The 17,989-nt window shown below is 45.8% G+C and overlaps 1 protein-coding gene across 1 annotated transcript in view; it reads left to right on the plus strand.

Moving 5' to 3' along the window:
* Window positions 1-11,973, plus strand: part of LOC124028219 (collagen alpha-1(XI) chain-like) — a gene marked incomplete at both ends in the record, with an annotated part of 31,876 nt that extends 19,903 nt beyond the window's left edge. Inside the window, 3 exons of the mRNA XM_046340333.1 lie at window positions 11,133-11,186; window positions 11,404-11,457; window positions 11,866-11,973. Of these exons, the coding sequence (XP_046196289.1) occupies window positions 11,133-11,186; window positions 11,404-11,457; window positions 11,866-11,973 (216 nt within the window). The remainder of the gene's footprint in view (window positions 1-11,132; window positions 11,187-11,403; window positions 11,458-11,865) is intronic.
* Between the last annotated feature and the right edge of the window lie 6,016 nt (window positions 11,974-17,989).

Consider the following 17,989-nt stretch of genomic DNA (forward strand, 5'->3'; position numbering starts at 1 on the left):
GAATGTTATGTTTCCGAACCCATGCTTCGTCCATGAAACAACCCTCAGCCCCAGAGTCAATCAAGGCACTGCATGTAGCACCCGAACCGGTCCAGCGTAGATGGACCGACATAGTAGTACAAGATCTAGATGAAGGGACCTGAGTAGTAGCGCTCACCAGTAGCCCTCCGCTTACTGATGGGCTCTGGCCTCTTACTGGACATGAATTAACAAAATGTCCAGCAACTCCGCAATAGAGGCACAGGCGGTTGGTGATCCTCCGTTCCCTCTCCTTAGTCGAGATGCGAATCCCTCCCAGCTGCATGGGCTCAGTCTCAAAGCCAGAGGAGGGAGATGGTTGCGATGCGGAGCAGGGAAACACCGTTGATGCGAGCTCTCTTCCACGAGCCCGGTGACGAAGATCTACCCGTCGTTCTATGCGGATGGCGAGAGCAATCAAAGAGTCCACATCTGAAGGAACCTCCCGGGAGAGAATCTCATCCTTAACCACTGCGTGGAGTCCCTCCAGAAAACGAGCGAGCAGCGCCGGCTCGTTCCACTCACTAGAGGCAGCAAGAGTGCGAAACTCAATGGAATAATCCGTTATGGACCGTTCACCTTGGCATAAGGAAGCCAGGGCCCTAGAAGCCTCCCCACCAAAAACTGAACGGTCAAAAACCCGAATCATCTCCTCTTTAAAGTTCTGGAATTTGTTAGAGCAATCAGCCCTTGCCTCCCAGATAGCTGTGCCCCATTCTCGAGCCCGGCCAGTAAGGAGTGAAATGACGTAAGCAACTCGAGCTCTCTCTCTAGAGTATGTGTTGGGTTGGAGAGAGAACACAATCTCACACTGCGTGAGAAAGGAGCGGCACTCAGTGGGCTGCCCGGAGTAGCAAGGTGGGTTATTAACCCTAGGTTCTGGAGGCTCGGCAGGCCAGGAAGTAACAGGTGGCACGAGACGTAGACTCTGGAACTGTCCAGAGAGGTCGGAAACCTGAGCGGCCAGGTTCTCCACGGCATGGCGAGCAGCAGACAATTCCTGCTCGTGTCTGCCGAGCATGGCTCCTTGGATCTTGACGGCAGTGTAAACAGCGTCTGAAGTCGCTGGGTCCATTCCTTGGTCGGTTCCTTCTGTCATGCAGGTGAAAGAGGACCCAAACGCGACTTAACAGAAACAGAGTTTATTAAAGTCCAAAACGGAATAACAGAAATCCTCTAGATTTGTAGAGGGGAAAACAACTGGAGAAGCGGCCACAGACTGCAGGTCGCTTCGGGTAGGCGCAGGCCGTAGTCGACTGAGACACCTGCTCACACGCAGCATCTGATGAAGGCACAAAACACGACAGGACAGGGTGATACACAATCACGGCAAAAACACGACAGGACAGGGCGAAACGCAATCACAGCATGGTGAATACAATACAAGGAACCGACGGCACAGGAACGGAACACAAAGGAATAAATAGGGACTCTAATCAGGGGAAAGGATCGGGAACAGGTGTGGGAAGACTAAATGATGATTAGGGGAATAGGAACAGCTGGGAGCAGGAACGGAACGATAGAGAGAAGAGAGAGCGAGAGAGTGAGAGAGGGAGGGGGAGAGAGAGGGCTAGAAGGAGGGAAAGAACCAAATAAGACCAGCAGAGGGAAACGAATAGAATGGGAAGCACAGGGACAAGACAAGATAATAAATGACAAACATGACATAAATACGTTCCCTGTAAATCAAGAATTTAAGTTGGTTCAATAACATGAAATAACGAATAACGAAATAACGAATATACATCACAACACATTACCCGGAATGACATTCACTCTCACGGGTGGCCAAAAATAACAAACTGAAAGTCACGCCTCTAACTCTTGTGATAGGCTGACAGCGCTACATTGCCCCTCCCCCTCATACACTGCTATGCAATGTGAATGTGCATGAGGTGTTTAAAGGGATATAGAACATTTCATTCAATACAACAACTAAAAATCACATTGATCAAATTCATTATTTAATTTCAGACAAATTTAGAAAAGAATAGATTTTTTTTTTTTTAAGAAAACTAAATTTTTTCGATCGTACAAATCAGAAGAAGAAAAACACTTTGGATGAACAACAGCGCTGTCCCACTTTTTACAGTGTGTAGCCTCTTCGCCTGTCGTGTTTTCACCTGAAGCTCAACCAGTCCTAATGCAGACAGTACTGAACATCCATCTCCATACGTTCTGCCTGTGGACTAATGTAACTGGGAGAGTCTCCGTTGGTTTCCAGGCGTTCTGCCTGTGGACTAATGTTACTGGGAGAGTCTCCGTTGGTTTCCAGGCGTTCTGCCTGTGGACTAATGTTACTGGGAGAGTCTCCGTTGGTTTCCAGGCGTTCTGCCTGTGGACTAATGTAACTGGGAAAGTCTCCGTTGGTTTCCAGGCGTTCTGCCTGTGGACTAATGTAACTGGGAGAGTCTCCGTTGGTTTCCAGGCGTTCTGCCTGTGGACTAATGTAACTGGGAGAATCTCCGTTGGTTTCCATCATTCTGCCTGTAGACTAATGTAACTGGGAGCGTCTCCGTTGGTTTCCAGGCGTTCTGCCTGTGGACTAATGTAACTGGGAGAGTCTCCGTTGGTTTCCATCATTCTGCCTGTGGACTAATGTTACTGGGAGCGTCTCCGTTGGTTTCCATCGTTCTGCCTGTAGACTAATGTAACTGGGAGAGTCTCCATTGGTTTCCAGCCATATCCCATTATAATCAACACAGTAATGTGTGTGCCCCAGGGCCTTCCCAGACCCACATGACACAAGGACACAAGGACCTAACAAAGGCTCTGACAGCACACACACACACACAAACACACACACACACAAACACACACACACACACAAACACACACACACATAAACCCATACACACACACACATAAACCCACACACACACACACATAAACCCCCCTCCCCACACACACACACACACACACACACACACACACACACACACACACACACACACACACACACACACACACACACACACACACACACACACACACACACACACACACACACACACACACACACCCACACACATGCACACACACACACACACACACACACAAACAGACAGCGTCGGACATCAGGCGTCGCCATCGTTGGCTTCAGTTAATCTCTCCTCTATAATTCTCACACTATATAGTTTACAGCAAAACAGAAAACGTTGATGCATTGTATTAGTGGTATGTACTACACTGTCAAAATGTGTCTTTAAAAAAGTCTCTTAAATTGGTTGCAAGTAAATATGTTTGTTTTTTTCTAAATTGAAAAATCAAAAGTACATTTGTTGAAACCAAATATATGATTCAATGCCAGCGGTTCTATTTAATCGTTAAAAAAAACTATATTTCAAGTTGCAACCTATTTCTTTCAACATTCAATACCTAATATCCCGAGTGGCCTAAGCGGTCTAAAGTCTCTGCATCTCAGTGCTAGAGGCATCACTACAGACCCTGGTTTGAATCCAGGCTGCATCGCATGCAGTCGTGATTGGGAGTCCCAAAGGGCGGTGCACAATTGGCCCAGCGTCGGGTTTGGCCGGGGCAGGCCGTCATTGTAAATAAGAATTTGTTCTTTTTTAACTGACTTGCCTAGTTATATTTTTATTTATTTTATAACATGCAATAAAGAACATAAATCCTAATGTTCGATGTTTGATACACTACAACCCAATTTGTCATGTTGTTGCAAGTTGATATTTCACGTTGGAATTACTGTACCAATTCAAATGTCTTCAATTGGCTTACAAACAATTAAATACGTTCCCTGTAAATCAAGAATTTAAGTTGGTTCAATAACATGAAATAACGAATAACGAAATAACGAATATACATCACAACACATTACCCGGAATGACATTCACTCTCACGGGTGGCCAAAAATAACAAACTGAAAGTCACGCCTCTAACTCTTGTGATAGGCTGACAGCGCTACATTGCCCCTCCCCCTCATACACTGCTATGCAATGTGAATGTGCATGAGGTGTTTAAAGGGATATAGAACATTTCATTCAATACAACAACTAAAAATCACATTGATCAAATTCATTATTTAATTTCAGACAAATTTAGAAAAGAATAGATTTTTTTTTTTTTAAGAAAACTAAATTTTTTCGATCGTACAAATCAGAAGAAGAAAAAACACTTTGGATGAACAACAGCGCTGTCCCACTTTTTACAGTGTGTAGCCTCTTCGCCTGTCGTGTTTTCACCTGAAGCTCAACCAGTCCTAATGCAGACAGTACTGAACATCCATCTCCATACGTTCTGCCTGTGGACTAATGTAACTGGGAGAGTCTCCGTTGGTTTCCAGGCGTTCTGCCTGTGGACTAATGTTACTGGGAGAGTCTCCGTTGGTTTCCAGGCGTTCTGCCTGTGGACTAATGTTACTGGGAGAGTCTCCGTTGGTTTCCAGGCGTTCTGCCTGTGGACTAATGTAACTGGGAAAGTCTCCGTTGGTTTCCAGGCGTTCTGCCTGTGGACTAATGTAACTGGGAGAGTCTCCGTTGGTTTCCAGGCGTTCTGCCTGTGGACTAATGTAACTGGGAGAATCTCCGTTGGTTTCCATCATTCTGCCTGTAGACTAATGTAACTGGGAGCGTCTCCGTTGGTTTCCAGGCGTTCTGCCTGTGGACTAATGTAACTGGGAGAGTCTCCGTTGGTTTCCATCATTCTGCCTGTGGACTAATGTTACTGGGAGCGTCTCCGTTGGTTTCCATCGTTCTGCCTGTAGACTAATGTAACTGGGAGAGTCTCCATTGGTTTCCAGCCATATCCCATTATAATCAACACAGTAATGTGTGTGCCCCAGGGCCTTCCCAGACCCACATGACACAAGGACACAAGGACCTAACAAAGGCTCTGACAGCACACACACACACACAAACACACACACACACAAACACACACACACACACAAACACACACACACATAAACCCATACACACACACACATAAACCCACACACACACACACATAAACCCCCCTCCCCCACACACACACACACACACACACACACACACACACACACACACACACACACACACACACACACACACACACACACACACACACACACACACACACACACACACACACACACACACACACACACAAACACACACACACACACACACAGACATAAACCCATACACACACATACACCCATACACACACATCCACACATACACACACAAACCTATACACACACACACCCGATACATCTATTTGGCATTTGAGGAAGACTGAAATGCATCAGCTCAGACCAAATGGATCCATAACTGTTGACTTTATGCGTTGTGGCATTTCCCTTCCTCTTTCTGCAGCGCTGCAATGCTCAGTCAATGGAACCACTGTCAGAAGGGGCATCAAAATGTGACATTTACTCTCGTATATCTCTGTCCCTCCTAAACCTCAGCACATTTACTCTGCTCATATAGCGTATATCTCTGTCCCTCCTAAACCTCAGCACATTTACTCTGCTCATACAGCGTATATCTCTGTCCCTCCTAAACCTCAGCACATTTACTCTGCTCATACAGCGTATATCTCTGTCCCTCCTACGCCTCAGCACATTTACTCTGCTCATACAGCGTATATCTCTGTCCCTCCTACGCCTCAGCACATTTACTCTGCTCATACAGCGTATATCTCTGTCCCTCCTACGCCTCAGCACATTTACTCTGCTCATACAGCGTATATCTCTGTCCCTCCTAAACCTCAGCACATTTACTCTGCTCATACAGCGTGTATCTCTGTCCCTCCTAAACCTCAGCACATTTACTCTGCTCATACAGCGTATATCTCTGTCCCTCCTAAACCTCAGCACATTCACTCTGCTCATACAGCGTATATCTCTGTCCCTCCTAAACCTCAGCACATTTACTCTGCTCATACAGCGTATATCTCTGTCCCTCCTAAACCTCAGCACATTTACTCTGCTCATACAGCGTATATCTCTGTCCCTCCTACGCCTCAGCACATTTACTCTGCTCATACAGCGTATATCTCTGTCCCTCCTACGCCTCAGCACATTTACTCTGCTCATACAGCGTATATCTCTGTCCCTCCTAAACCTCAGCACATTTACTCTGCTCATACAGCGTATATCTCTGTCCCTCCTACGCCTCAGCACATTTACTCTGCTCATACAGCGTATATCTCTGTCCCTCCTACGCCTCAGCACATTTACTCTGCTCATACAGCGTATATCTCTGTCCCTCCTACGCCTCAGCACATTTACTCTGCTCATACAGCGTATATCTCTGTCCCTCCTACGCCTCAGCACATTTACTCTGCTCATACAGCGTATATCTCTGTCCCTCCTAAACCTCAGCACATTTACTCTGCTCATACAGCGTATATCTCTGTCCCTCCTACGCCTCAGCACATTTACTCTGCTCATACAGCGTATATCTCTGTCCCTCCTAAACCTCAGCACATTTACTCTGCTCATACAGCGTATATCTCTGTCCCTCCTACGCCTCAGCACATTTACTCTGCTCATACAGCGTATATCTCTGTCCCTCCTAAACCTCAGCACATTTACTCTGCTCATACAGCGTATATCTCTGTCCCTCCTAAACCTCAGCACATTTACTCTGCTCATACAGCGTATATCTCTGTCCCTCCTAAACCTCAGCACATTCACTCTGCTCATATAGCGTATATCTCTGTCCCTCCTACGCCTCAGCACATTTACTCTGCTCATACAGCGTATATCTCTGTCCCTCCTAAACCTCAGCACATTCACTCTGCTCATACAGCGTATATCTCTGTCCCTCCTACGCCTCAGCACATTTACTCTGCTCATACAGCGTATATCTCTGTCCCTCCTAAACCTCAGCACATTTACTCTGCTCATACAGCGTATATCTCTGTCCCTCCTAAACCTCAGCACATTTACTCTGCTCATACAGCGTATATCTCTGTCCCTCCTACGCCTCAGCACATTTACTCTGCTCATACAGCGTATATCTCTTTCCCTCCTAAACCTCAGCACATTTACTCTGCTCATACAGCGTATATCTCTGTCCCTCCTACGCCTCAGCACATTTACTCTGCTCATACAGCGTATATCTCTGTCCCTCCTAAACCTCAGCACATTTACTCTGCTCATACAGCGTATATCTCTGTCCCTCCTAAACCTCAGCACATTTACTCTGCTCATACAGCGTATATCTCTGTCCCTCCTAAACCTCAGCACATTTACTCTGCTCATACAGCGTATATCTCTGTCCCTCCTACGCCTCAGCACATTTACTCTGCTCATACAGCGTATATCTCTGTCCCTCCTAAACCTCAGCACATTTACTCTGCTCATACAGCGTATATCTCTGTCCCTCCTATGCCTCAGCACATTTACTCTGCTCATACAGCGTATATCTCTGTCCCTCCTACGCCTCAGCACATTTACTCTGCTCATACAGCGTATATCTCTGTCCCTCCTAAACCTCAGCACATTTACTCTGCTCATACAGCGTATATCTCTGTCCCTCCTACGCCTCAGCACATTTACTCTGCTCATACAGCGTATATCTCTGTCCCTCCTACGCCTCAGCACATTTACTCTGCTCATACAGCGTATATCTCTGTCCCTCCTAAACCTCAGCACATTTACTCTGCTCATACAGCGTATATCTCTGTCCCTCCTACGCCTCAGCACATTTACTCTGCTCATACAGCGTATATCTCTGTCCCTCCTAAACCTCAGCACATTTACTCTGCTCATACAGCGTATATCTCTGTCCCTCCTACGCCTCAGCACATTTACTCTGCTCATACAGCGTATATCTCTGTCCCTCCTAAACCTCAGCACATTTACTCTGCTCATACAGCGTATATCTCTGTCCCTCCTAAACCTCAGCACATTTACTCTGCTCATACAGCGTATATCTCTGTCCCTCCTAAACCTCAGCACATTTACTCTGCTCATACAGCGTGTATCTCTGTCCCTCCTAAACCTCAGCACATTTACTCTGCTCATACAGCGTATATCTCTGTCCCTCCTAAACCTCAGCACATTCACTCTGCTCATACAGCGTATATCTCTGTCCCTCCTAAACCTCAGCACATTTACTCTGCTCATACAGCGTATATCTCTGTCCCTCCTAAACCTCAGCACATTTACTCTGCTCATACAGCGTATATCTCTGTCCCTCCTAAACCTCAGCACATTTACTCTGCTCATACAGCGTATATCTCTGTCCCTCCTACGCCTCAGCACATTTACTCTGCTCATACAGCGTATATCTCTGTCCCTCCTAAACCTCAGCACATTTACTCTGCTCATACAGCGTATATCTCTGTCCCTCCTACGCCTCAGCACATTTACTCTGCTCATACAGCGTATATCTCTGTCCCTCCTAAACCTCAGCACATTTACTCTGCCATACAGCATATATCTCTGTCCCTCCTAAACCTCAGCACATTCACTCTGCTCATACAGCATATATCTCTGTCCCTCCTAAACCTCAGCACATTCACTCTGCTCATACAGCGTATATCTCTGTCCCTCCTAAACCTCAGCACATTTACTCTGCTCATACAGCGTATATCTCTGTCCCTCCTAAACCTCAGCACATTTACTTTGCTCATACAGCGTATATCTCTGTCCCTCCTCACACACACACACAGGACAGACACGCACGCAAGCACGCACACACACACACACACTCACACACACTTAATGCTTACAGTGGCTGACTAATGTTTTATATCAAAGGACGGCTTATCGTTGAAATAGTTGAGACAACATGCATTGAGCTGCTCTATTAAAAGTCCATGTCAGAATAACAGCATTATCACAACAACACTATCACAACAACACTATCACAACAACACGATCACAACAACACTATCACAACAACACTATCACAACAACATTATCACAACAACATTGTCATATATAACATTATCACAACAACATTATCACAACAACATTGTCATATATAACATTATCACAACAACACTATCACAACAACACTATCACAGCAACATTATCACACCAACACAATCACAACAACACTATCACAACAACACTGTCATAACAGCATTATCTCAGCATTATCACAGCATCGTGTAAGACATTATCATAACATAAGTTATCGTAACACCATTATCACATCGACATGATCAGAATAACCTTATCTTGGCATTGTTATTGTGTCATTATCATAAAACATTATCATTACAGCCTTGTCACAGCAACAGTTTCGTACCAACATTATCATAAAAACATTAGCATCATAGCCACATTAGCCATACATCATTATCATAACAACATTGTCAGAATAACACTATCTCGACATTATCACATCATTATCACAACACCATTGGCATCACGTCATTATTGAAACAGCATTATCGTATCGTTATCATTCAACAATTTGTTCGTAATATTACCACGCAACGCAATCGTAACAAAAAAACATTATCACAGCACCCTTATCATAATAACGACATTATCACAACATTATCGTAAGAACAACAGTATCACAACGCCGTTATCGTAATAACAACATTATCACAACATTATCATAAGAACAACAGTATCACAACGTCGTTATCGTAATAACAACATTATCACAACAACATTATCACACCAACATTATCACAAAAACATTATCGTAATAACAACATTATCATAACAACAACATTAGCACAACAATATTAGCACACTCTATTCACCAGCTTGGCCTTGTTTTTATTTAATTCTTAAGGCATTGGTAATAATAGTATTCAAGTGACAGAGGTTTCAGTCTTCACTGTGTTTATAAGGGCAGAGGTTTCAGTCTCCACTGTGTTTATAAGGGCAGAGGTTTCAGTCTCCACTGTGTTTATAAGGGCAGAGGTTTCAGTCTACACTGTGTTTATAAGGACAGAGGTTTCAGTCTTCACTGTGTTTATAAGGGCAGAGGTTTCAGTCTCCACTGTGTTTATAAGGACAGAGGTTTCAGTCTTCACTGTGTTTATAAGGGCAGAGGTTTCAGTCTACACTGTGTTTATAAGGGCAGAGGTAAATAAATTAGCACTCTCTCCAATGACCAACTAAATGACCATATATTTTCTCATATAGTGTCACAATGGCTGAAACTAAACTATTACAACTGTATTATTACCCCCAAATATCAATTACAGTACACCCTCTCTCCCACTATCTCTCTCTCTCTGTCTCTGTCTCTGTTGCTCTCTCTCTCTCTCTCTCTCTCTCTCTCTCTCTCTCTCACTCTCTCTCTCTCTCTCTCTCTCTCTCTCTCTCTGTGTATCTCTGTCTCTGTTGCTCTCTCTCTCTCTCTCTCTCTCTCTCTCTCTCTCTCTCTCTCTCTCTCTCTCTCTCTCGCTCTCTCTCTCTCTCTTTCTGTGTATCTCTCTGTCTCTGTTGCTCTCTCTCTCTCTCTCTCTCTCTCTCTCTCTCTCTCTCTCTCTCTCTCTCTCTCTCTCTCTCTCTCTCTCTCTCTCTCTCTCTCTCTGTATCTCTCTGTCTTTGTTGCTCTCTCTCTCTCTCTCTCTCTCTTGCTCGCTCTCAGTCTCTGTTTCTCGCTCTCTTTCTATCTCTCTCTGTCTCTCTCGCTCTCTCTCTGCCTCTGTTTCTCTCTCTCTTTCTACCTCTCTCTGTCTCTCTCTCTCTCTGTCTCTCTCTGTCACTCTCACTATCACTCTCTCTCACTCTCTTTGCCTCTCTTTACAACACAAGAAAACAACTGATTGTCTTCAGCTAGCTTTAGTTTCTGTTTCCTGTGGATGTTGACAAATCACATCACAACTTGTTATTTTAGATGGTGTGATTGCAGCCAGGCCTCCCGTAGACCATAATTACCTAGGTGTTCCTGCTGAATAATTATGTCTTTATTCTGCAAGAGTTTCGGGTTTGTTCATGTGTTCAATATTAATTCAACACACACACACACACACACACCCGAGCTGACAAGGTACAAATCTGTCGTTCTGCCCCTGAACAGGCACTTAACCCACTGTTCCTAGGCCGTCATTGAAAATAAGAATTTGTTCTTAACTGACTTGCCTAGTTAAATAAAGGTAAATAAATTGATACATTATTCAATGTGAGCCACGTCCTTGTTGTTGAGTATTAATAAAGAGGGTCTCTCCTTTTTTTCCCCCAGGGGCTGCCTGGTACATCAGGAGAGAAGGGAGAGAACGGGGACGTCGGCCCGATGGTAAGGCGGCCATTTTGGAATCACACCAGAGTACAAATGCCAAGTAGACTCCAAGCTACTTGATTGGATCCAGCCTGTTGTGATGTCACGGTCTTAATGTTTATTTATTTGTTGCTTATGTTGACATGGTTTTATTGTTGATTGTTTGCATTGACCTGGTGTTGTTGTTGATTGTTTACGTTGACATGGTGTTGTTGTTGATTGTTTACGTTGACAGGGTCCACCTGGTCCTCCAGGTCCCAGAGGTCCCCAGGGTTCTAGTGGAGCTGACGTAAGTGTCTGAATATTCAATATTATTATTATAATGAATAGTTTAACATTACACTAGAGTATATATTATTATTATAATGAATAGTTACCATGTCATTAAACTAGAGTATATATTATTATTATGAATAGCATTACATGCGGCTCCATACCCCATATGATGACCTGACATTTTTTTATGATTGATTGGTTGGTTGGTTGGTTGGTTGGTTGGTTGGTTGATTGGTTGGATGGTTGGTTGGTTGGTTGATTGATTGGTTGGTTGGTTGGTTGGTTGATTGATTGGTTGGTTGATTGATTGATTGGTTGGATGGTTGGTTGGTTGGTTGGCTGGTTGATTGGTTGATTGATTGATTGATTGGTTGATTGGTTGGTTGGTTAGTTGATTGGTTGATTTGTATCCTATCCACAGGGTGCCCAAGGCCCTCCTGGTGGAGTGGGTTCTATGGGAGGTAATGGAGAAAAGGGAGAGAGCGGTGAAGCTGGCAACCCGGGACCATCTGGAGAGCCCGGTGGTGGAGTAAGTATCCCGTTTGATTCAAATACAGAACATCTACATGTTTTTCTTTCAATAAATGATCATTAGAACGGATAAAACAGGGGTACAAAATTAGGTTACAAATCGAGGTTGTTCATATTTCTTAATTGCAGCTGTAATTGAGCATTGTTTCTTTTATTTGCGACAGTCACAGTAGAGAATCCTTCCTCTTACTGCGTTCCCTTCTGATGAGTCACAGCTTAGGGGAAAGACGGGGCATTCTCTTCACACATTATCATTATCACAGTCATGCTTTAGACAGTCTCAGCTCTGAACTATTCATCACAACAACAGTGGGAAGTTAAGGTATAACTGATCTGGGACCAGGCTATGTACAGTTTTCCTGGCTACCCAAACTCCTTACTCTGGCCAAGCGACGGACGTTAGTTTCTTCTCTGCGATGAGTGTCTCCCCAACGATTGTCTAGAACGCAAACACATTCTAGCCGTTCTGATTGGTCCCTGAAACCGACGGGTTTGGACCAGAGCCAGAGCACACGTGTGTAAAGCGACGTTTTGAAAAATGCATCGTTGTCTTTTATACTCTGATTGGTTAGAGACGATCCAACCGCTGATGACTTTGTTTTGTACGACATCCCCTTCATTCTGACATCACCACAAACTGACTTCGATGATGTCAGTCTCAGACTGAAGTCTGTAGATTGATTGGTTAATTCAGTTTGAGTCGTCAGGCAGATGTACAGTGAATCCTATTAGCTGTTTTCACAAGGCTTGGTCCTTACTGTAGTCAACTCTTCTAGTCTGGCTGGTACTTACTGTAGTCAACTCTTCTAGCCTTGCTGGTCCTTACTGTAGTCAACTCTTCTAGTCTGGCTGGTCCTTACTGTAGTCAACTCTTCTAGTCTGGCTGGTCCCTTACTGTAGTCAACTCTTCTAGTCTGGCTGGTCCTTACTGTAGTCAACTCTTCTAGTCTGGCTGGTCCTTACTGTAGTCAACTCTTCTAGTCTGGATGGTCCTTTACTGTAGTCAACTCTTCTAGTCTGGCTGGTCCTTACTGTAGTCAACTCTTTGAGTCTGGATGGTCCTTACTGTAGTCAACTCTTCTAGTCTGGCTGGTCCTTACTGTAGTCAACTCTTCTAGTCTGGCTGGTCCTTACTGTAGTCAACTCTTCTAGTCTGGCTGGTCCTTACTGTAGTCAACTCTTCTAGTCTGGCTGGTCCTTACTGTAGTCAACTCTTCTAGTCTGGCTGGTCCTTACTGTAGTCAACTCTTCTAGTCTGGATGGTCCTTACTGTAGTCAACTCTTCTAGTCTGGATGGTCCTTACTGTAGTCAACTCTTCTAGTCTGGCTGGTCCTTACTGTAGTCAACTCTTCTAGTCTGGCTGGTCCCTTACTGTAGTCAACTCTTCTAGTCTGGCTGGTCCTTACTGTAGTCAACTCTTCTAGTCTGGATGGTCCTTACTGTAGTCAACTCTTCTAGTCTGGCTGGTCCTTACTGTAGTCAACTCTTCTAGTCTGGATGGTCCTTACTGTAGTCAACTCTTCTAGTCTGGCTGGTCCTTACTGTAGTCAACTCTTCTAGTCTGGATGGTCCTTTACTGTAGTCAACTCTTCTAGTCTGGCTGGTCCCTTACTGTAGTCAACTCCTCTAGTCTGGCTGGTCCCTTACTGTAGTCAACTCTTCTAGTCTGGCTGGTCCTTACTGTAGTCAACTCTTCTAGTCTGGCTGGTCCTTACTGTAGTCAACTCTTCTAGTCTGGCTGGTCCTTACTGTAGTCAACTCTTCTAGTCTGGCTGGTCCTTACTGTAGTCAACTCTTCTAGTCTGGCTGGTCCTTACTGTAGTCAACTCTTCTAGTCTGGCTGGTCCTTACTGTAGTCAACTCTTCTAGTCTGGATGGTCCTTACTGTAGTCAACTCTTCTAGTCTGGATGGTCCTTACTGTAGTCAACTCTTCTAGTCTGGCTGGTCCTTACTGTAGTCAACTCTTCTAGTCTGGCTGGTCCCTTACTGTAGTCAACTCTTCTAGTCTGGCTGGTCCTTACTGTAGTCAACTCTTCTAGTCTGGATGGTCCTTACTGTAGTCAACTCTTCTAGTCTGGCTGGTCCTTACTGTAGTCAACTCTTCTAGTCTGGATGGTCCTTACTGTAGTCAACTCTTCTAGTCTGGCTGGTCCTTACTGTAGTCAACTCTTCTAGTCTGGATGGTCCTTTACTGTAGTCAACTCTTCTAGTCTGGCTGGTCCCTTACTGTAGTCAACTCCTCTAGTCTGGCTGGTCCCTTACTGTAGTCAACTCTTCTAGTCTGGCTGGTCCTTACTGTAGTCAACTCTTCTAGTCTGGCTGGTCCTTACTGTAGTCAACTCTTCTAGTCTGGCTGGTCCTTACTGTAGTCAACTCTTCTAGTCTGGCTGGTCCTTACTGTAGTCAACTCTTCTAGTCTGGCTGGTCCTTACTGTAGTCAACTCTTCTAGTCTGGCTGGTCCTTACTGTAGTCAACTCTTCTAGTCTGGCTGGTCCCTTACTATACCAGGGTTTCCTCCATAGGAAATACTTGGGCCGGCTGCTTTATCAATCCATATTTTTGAATTGATCTTTGCCCAGAAGAGCATTTGGTTATGATCATTGATTATCCCTTCCACTCTCAGAAAGAGAAGAAATTAGGATCAACATCATAAATTACAGTAATGCTTCCATCCAACCCCAGCCGCATTAAATTCATATCAGAGCATTGATCATTGATTGTTGGTTATGCTGTGGTTTGTGGTTGTGTCGTCTTGTCAGGTTTAATCAGTACAGAACACCAGTCCCAGATAGGACTCACTGGCTTGTCACCCAAATGACACCCATGTTCCCATTCATTTTGACCAGGGCCGTAGGGGACGTAGACCCCTTTCTCCTTCTCTACTCAGCGTCCGTCACAGCATATCGACATGGCTGTCTGCTCCTCGATCTGTTTACAGTGTCAGAATGAAACGGATAGTGACAGGTATGGAGGGAACAGATAGGGACAGATAGTGACAGGTATGGAGGGAACAGATAAGGACAGGTATGGAGGGAACAGACAGGGACAGGTATGGAGGGAACAGACAGGGACAGGTATGGAGGGAACAGACAGGGACAGGTATGGAGGGAACAGACAGGGACAGGTATGGAGGGAACAGACAGGGACAGGTATGGAGGGAACAGACAGGGACAGGTATGGAGGGAACAGACAGGGACAGGTATGGAGGGAACAGACAGGGACAGGTATGGAGGGAACAGACAGGGACAGGTATGGAGGGAACAGACAGGGACAGGTATGGAGGGAACAGACAGGGACAGGTATGGAGGGAACAGATATTGACAGATAGTGACAGGTATGGAGGGAACAGACAGGGATAGATAGTGACAGGTATGGAGGGAACAGACAGGGACAGGTATGGAGGGAACAGACAGGGACAGGTATGGAGGGAACAGACAGGGACAGGTATGGAGGGAACAGACAGGGATAGATAGTGACAGATATGGAGGGAACAGACAGGGACAGATAGTGACAGGTATGGAGGGAACAGACAGGGACAGATAGTGACAGGTATGGAGGGAACAGACAGGGACAGATAGTGACAGGTATGGAGGGAACAGATAGTGACAGGTATGGAGGGAACAGATAGTGACAGGTATGGAGGGAACAGATAGTGACAGATAGTGACAGGTATGGAGGGAACAGACAGGGATAGATAGTGACAGGTATGGAGGGAACAGACAGGGACAGATAGTGACAGGTATGGAGGGAACAGATAGTGACAGGTATGGAGGGAACAGATATTGACAGATAGTGACAGGTATGGAGGGAACAGACAGGGACAGGTATGGAGGGAACAGATAGTGACAGGTATGGAGGGAACAGACAGGGACAGGTATGGAGGGAACAGATAGGAACAGATAGTGACAGGTATGGAGGGAACAGACAGGGACATATAGTGACAGGTATGGAGGGAACAGATAGTGACAGGTATGGAGGGAACAGATAGGGACAGATAGTGACAGGTATGGAGGGAACAGATAGTGACAGGTATGGAGGGAACAGATAGGGACAGGTATGGAGGGAACAGACAGGGACAGGTATGGAGGGAACAGACAGGGACAGATATGGAGGGAACAGACAGGGACAGGTATGGAGGGAACAGACAGGGACAGGTATGGAGGGAACAGACAGGGACAGGTATGGAGGGAACAGACAGGGACAGATAGTGACAGGTATGGAGGGAACAGATAGGGACAGGTATGGAGGGAACAGACAGGGACAGGTATGGAGGGAACAGACAGGGACAGGTATGGAGGGAACAGACAGGGACAGGTATGGAGGGAACAGATAGTGACAGATAGTGACAGGTATGGAGGGAACAGATAGGGACAGGTATGGAGGGAACAGACAGGGACAGGTATGGAGGGAACAGATAGGGACAGGTATGGAGGGAACAGACAGGGACAGGTATGGAGGGAACAGACAGGGACAGGTATGGAGGGAACAGATAGGGACAGGTATGGAGGGAACAGACAGGGACAGATAGTGACAGGTATGGAGGGAACAGACAGGGACAGATAGTGACAGGTATGGAGGGAACAGATAGGGACAGGTATGGAGGGAACAGACAGGGACAGGTATGGAGGGAACAGACAGGGACAGGTATGGAGGGAACAGACAGGAACAGATAGTGACAGGTATGGAGGGAACAGACAGGGACAGGTATGGAGGGAACAGATAGGGACAGGTATGGAGGGAACAGACAGGGACAGGTATGGAGGGAACAGATAGGGACAGGTATGGAGGGAACAGACAGGGACAGGTATGGAGGGAACAGACAGGGACAGGTATGGAGGGAACAGATAGTGACAGGTATGGAGGGAACAGACAGGGACAGGTATGGAGGGAACAGATAGGAACAGATAGTGACAGGTATGGAGGGAACAGACAGGGACAGGTATGGAGGGAACAGATAGTGACAGGTATGGAGGGAACAGATAGGGACAGGTATGGAGGGAACAGACAGGGACAGGTATGGAGGGAACAGACAGGGACAGATATGGAGGGAACAGACAGGGACAGGTATGGAGGGAACAGACAGGGACAGGTATGGAGGGAACAGACAGGGACAGGTATGGAGGGAACAGACAGGGACAGAAAGTGACAGGTATGGAGGGAACAGATAGGGACAGGTATGGAGGGAACAGACAGGGACAGGTATGGAGGGAACAGACAGGGACAGGTATGGAGGGAACAGACAGGGACAGGTATGGAGGGAACAGATAGTGACAGATAGTGACAGGTATGGAGGGAACAGATAGGGACAGGTATGGAGGGAACAGACAGGGACAGGTATGGAGGGAACAGATAGTGACAGGTATGGAGGGAACAGATAGGGACAGGTATGGAGGGAACAGACAGGGACAGATTGTTATGCAGGTGAATGAGGACCCAAAAGCGACTTGGCGAAAACAGAGTCTTTAATCCAGTAAAGTAAAAATACAATCAAATAAAACAATTTCCACTCGTAATGACGAGAACCGACTGGAGACTTGATCTTGAACTGCAGGTTGCCTCGGGAAGGCACTTGAACTTAGCAGACTCAGACACCTGCTCACCACGCAGCATCTGAGGGAAACACGACACGACAGGGCAATACATAGACACAGCACGGTGAACAATAGACAGGATCCGACAGGACAGGAACGGAAAACAAGGGAAGAAATAGGGACTCTAATCAGGGGAAAAGATAAGGAACAGGTGTGGGAAGACTAAATGATGATTAGGGGAATAGGAACAGCTGGGAGCAGGAACGGAACGATAGAGAGAGGAGAGAGAGGGAGGGGGAGAGAGAGGGATAGAAAAAGGGAACGAACCTAATAAGACCAGCAGGGGGAAACGAACAGAAGGGAAAGCATAATGACAAGACAATCTAAGACAAAACATGACAGTACCCCCCCACTCACCGAGCGCCTCCTGGCGCTCCCGAGGAGGAACACTGGCGGCAACGGAGGAAATCATAGATCAAA

The sequence above is a fragment of the Oncorhynchus gorbuscha genome, unplaced genomic scaffold, assembly GCF_021184085.1.
Source record: "Oncorhynchus gorbuscha isolate QuinsamMale2020 ecotype Even-year unplaced genomic scaffold, OgorEven_v1.0 Un_scaffold_3862, whole genome shotgun sequence".
NCBI lineage: Eukaryota > Metazoa > Chordata > Actinopteri > Salmoniformes > Salmonidae > Oncorhynchus > Oncorhynchus gorbuscha.